The sequence below is a fragment of the Myotis davidii genome, unplaced genomic scaffold, assembly GCF_000327345.1.
Source record: "Myotis davidii unplaced genomic scaffold, ASM32734v1 scaffold235, whole genome shotgun sequence".
NCBI classification, from domain to species: domain Eukaryota; kingdom Metazoa; phylum Chordata; class Mammalia; order Chiroptera; family Vespertilionidae; genus Myotis; species Myotis davidii.
In genome coordinates this window covers 3,723,682-3,726,337 of record NW_006287462.1, presented here as the reverse complement: position 1 = coordinate 3,726,337, position 2,656 = coordinate 3,723,682, and the positions used below count along the sequence as shown (strand labels likewise).

At 39.6% G+C, this 2,656-nt stretch overlaps 1 protein-coding gene across 1 annotated transcript in view; it reads left to right on the top strand.

The window, feature by feature from the left end:
• The window catches only part of SMIM14 (small integral membrane protein 14), a 29,656-nt gene that overhangs the window by 11,664 nt on the left and 15,336 nt on the right, over positions 1-2,656 (top strand). Inside the window, exon 2 of the mRNA XM_006759297.2 lies at positions 2,045-2,093. Within this exon, the coding sequence (XP_006759360.1) occupies positions 2,045-2,093 (49 nt within the window). The remainder of the gene's footprint in view (positions 1-2,044; positions 2,094-2,656) is intronic.

The window sequence follows — 2,656 nt, the reverse complement described above, 5'->3', positions numbered from 1 at the left end:
GAAGGGCTGATGGCTGTTTGCAGCTGGTCACACCCCCTTCAGGTTGGGGGTCCCCACTGGGGTGCCTGGCCAGCCTGGATGAGGGGCTGATGGCTGTTTTCAGTCTGCCTGCACCCCTCTTAGGGTGGGGGTCCCCACTGGGGTGCCAGGCCAGTCTGGGTGAGGGGCTGAGGGCTGTTTTCAGGCTGGCGGGCGACTGAAGCTCCTAGCCTCTCCTTGTTTTCTTTTTTTTTTTTTTAATTCTGGGATTTATTTACCTTCTATAATTGAAACACTGTTGCCTTCACTGGCGCTCCCTGCTCTGAGGCCATGGCTGGCTGAAAGCAGGTATCTGGGGTTTGTTTAGCTTCTATAATTGAAATTTTGTTGCTTTTGGAACTGTTGCTTTCAGAGCTTAGAGCCGGGCTGCGGCAGGCAGGGACCCATGGCTTCCTTCATCACTGGAGCAAGCAAGCCTCCTGCTTGCTTCAGCTGCCTGGCTGCTGGCCGCCATCTTTGTTGGCAGTTAATTTGCATATCTTGCTGATTAGCCAATGGGAAGCATAGCGGAGGTACAGTTAATTACCCTTTTGTCTTTTATTAGATAGTATTATGTATTTCAGAATATTATAAAAATTAAGCTACAAAATTTTTATTGAAATGTTTCTTACATACTATTATATTGGCTGGGCCACAAAAATATTTGTGCTGTGAGTTTGACATGCTTGATTTAGAATATTTTAAACTGGGCACATCTATTTTCCATCTTCATTTTCAAAAATAGCTTGATTTTAAGCTGGCAGTGAATTGAGTTGTTGCAAATAAAGTTGACATGAATTCCTGAGGAATTTGAAAACAAATAGCAAATAGACTTTTAAAATTTAAAAACCTTATTTTAACAAAATGCACATAGAAGGTACTTGTTAAGTTTTTTTCAGATAGGCCTTGGCTGGGTAGCTTAGTTGGTTAGAGTGTTGTCTAATGCACCAAGGTTGCGGGTTCAATGACTATTTAGAACACATACGAGAATCAACCAATGAATGCATAAATAAGTGGAACAACAAGTTGATGTCTCTCTCCCTTCTCTCTCTCTCTCTCTCAAATCAACTTTTAAAAAATTTAAAAAGTATATTTGTCAGATAAATGGATACTTTTCTGTATGTATGTTTGAGGAAAGCCATACGAGTCTTACACTCAGATATTTTCATACCAACGTTATGACTGTGAGCTGTGTGAGGTCTGGTCAGAGAGGACATTGACTGGGACTATTATTCATTGATTTGAAAGAACTTTTTTGTTGTTGGTTTGGGAGTTTGGTTTAAGAAAATATTAGTGATAATTTTGAGCAGATTTATTTGCACAAACAGGCAGGACTTTTCCCCCCTTTCCTGAATCTAGTCCATAAAAGTAAAATGTTGCATCTATGGGTAACCAAGTTTTAAATATAACCATTTAATCAGACCTCCTGAGGCCATGAATTCATTCTTTCTCATTTATGTGTGTTTTTGTTGTTGTTGTTTTTGTTTTGGAGTGGGGTTAAAATTTTTTAAGGTGAAGCAAACTCAATTTAAATGAACATTGAAGTAAAATTTAGTTACTGTGGACTAGTACCACATGACAGGGAAACTCAGAAATTTAATTCTGCACAAATAAAAATCATTTCATTCTCTTGTGAGAGTCTCAAAAAATTCCTTTTCTCAGGAAATCGTAAGAATCCCACCCTCAGTGACAACCAGGGGAAATAAGACCCCCTCCTCTCCTGTAACTCTTTGGGAAGTCTAATGACATATGGGAGCAGGAGTTCCTGTCATAGGTGTGCATTTTCTAATTCCTTAACTTAAATAGGTGAATTGTGGTAGATCACAGTATATTTGAAAATTAAGTAGGAAAAATCCCCCAAAACAGAACAGCCCCTCAATGTGTTCTGCATTTATATCTGATTTTGAAGATACGATATACACTGTGGTAGCATTCATTAAATAACAAAACATGACCATTCTAATGAATAGTATCCATTTTTGGTGAAGTCCAATGGCTAACTTTCCTTTCTTCTTATTCATTGTAGTTGAGGCAGTCCCAGTCCTACTGCACAGACACAGAATGTCTCCAAGAATGTAAGTAACGATGGGACAGGAGGAGGGTTGGCATTGAGGGCAGAATTAGAGGCCAGATGACTGGGCATATTTGTCAGAAATTACTCTTGGTTTGTTCTTTAAGAAAATGGTCCTCGGTAATGTATTTCTACTTAAATATTTCATCTCTAACTGAAAAAATGGTATGGTTTTGTGTGTGTTTGTTGTTGTTTTTTTGCCTCAACAAATCCTGTTCATTGAGGAAAATTCACAAAGAAGAAAAAAGAAAAGGAAAAACGCCCAGAATACTAAAAGATAACCACTGTTGACTAACTTGGTGTAAACCCTTCCGGGCCTTTTCTTGGCAAATATATGTGTAACAGGGCATTTTTGGCTGGTTGAACTGGAACGTTGAGGCTGCTAGCTCAAACCCCTGCTCTTTGCTTAGCATCTATTTTCATCCATTGGCAGCTCTGAGAACTTCTGAGTAAAGGAAGAGGCCATTCTTTCCCAAGGTTTGGAAGCTTTGGGAGCCTGTGCAGTCATTCGTTTGGTTCTGACATTAGCATTCCCAAGAGGAATGAGCAGTGGGAAGGTTTCTGTCT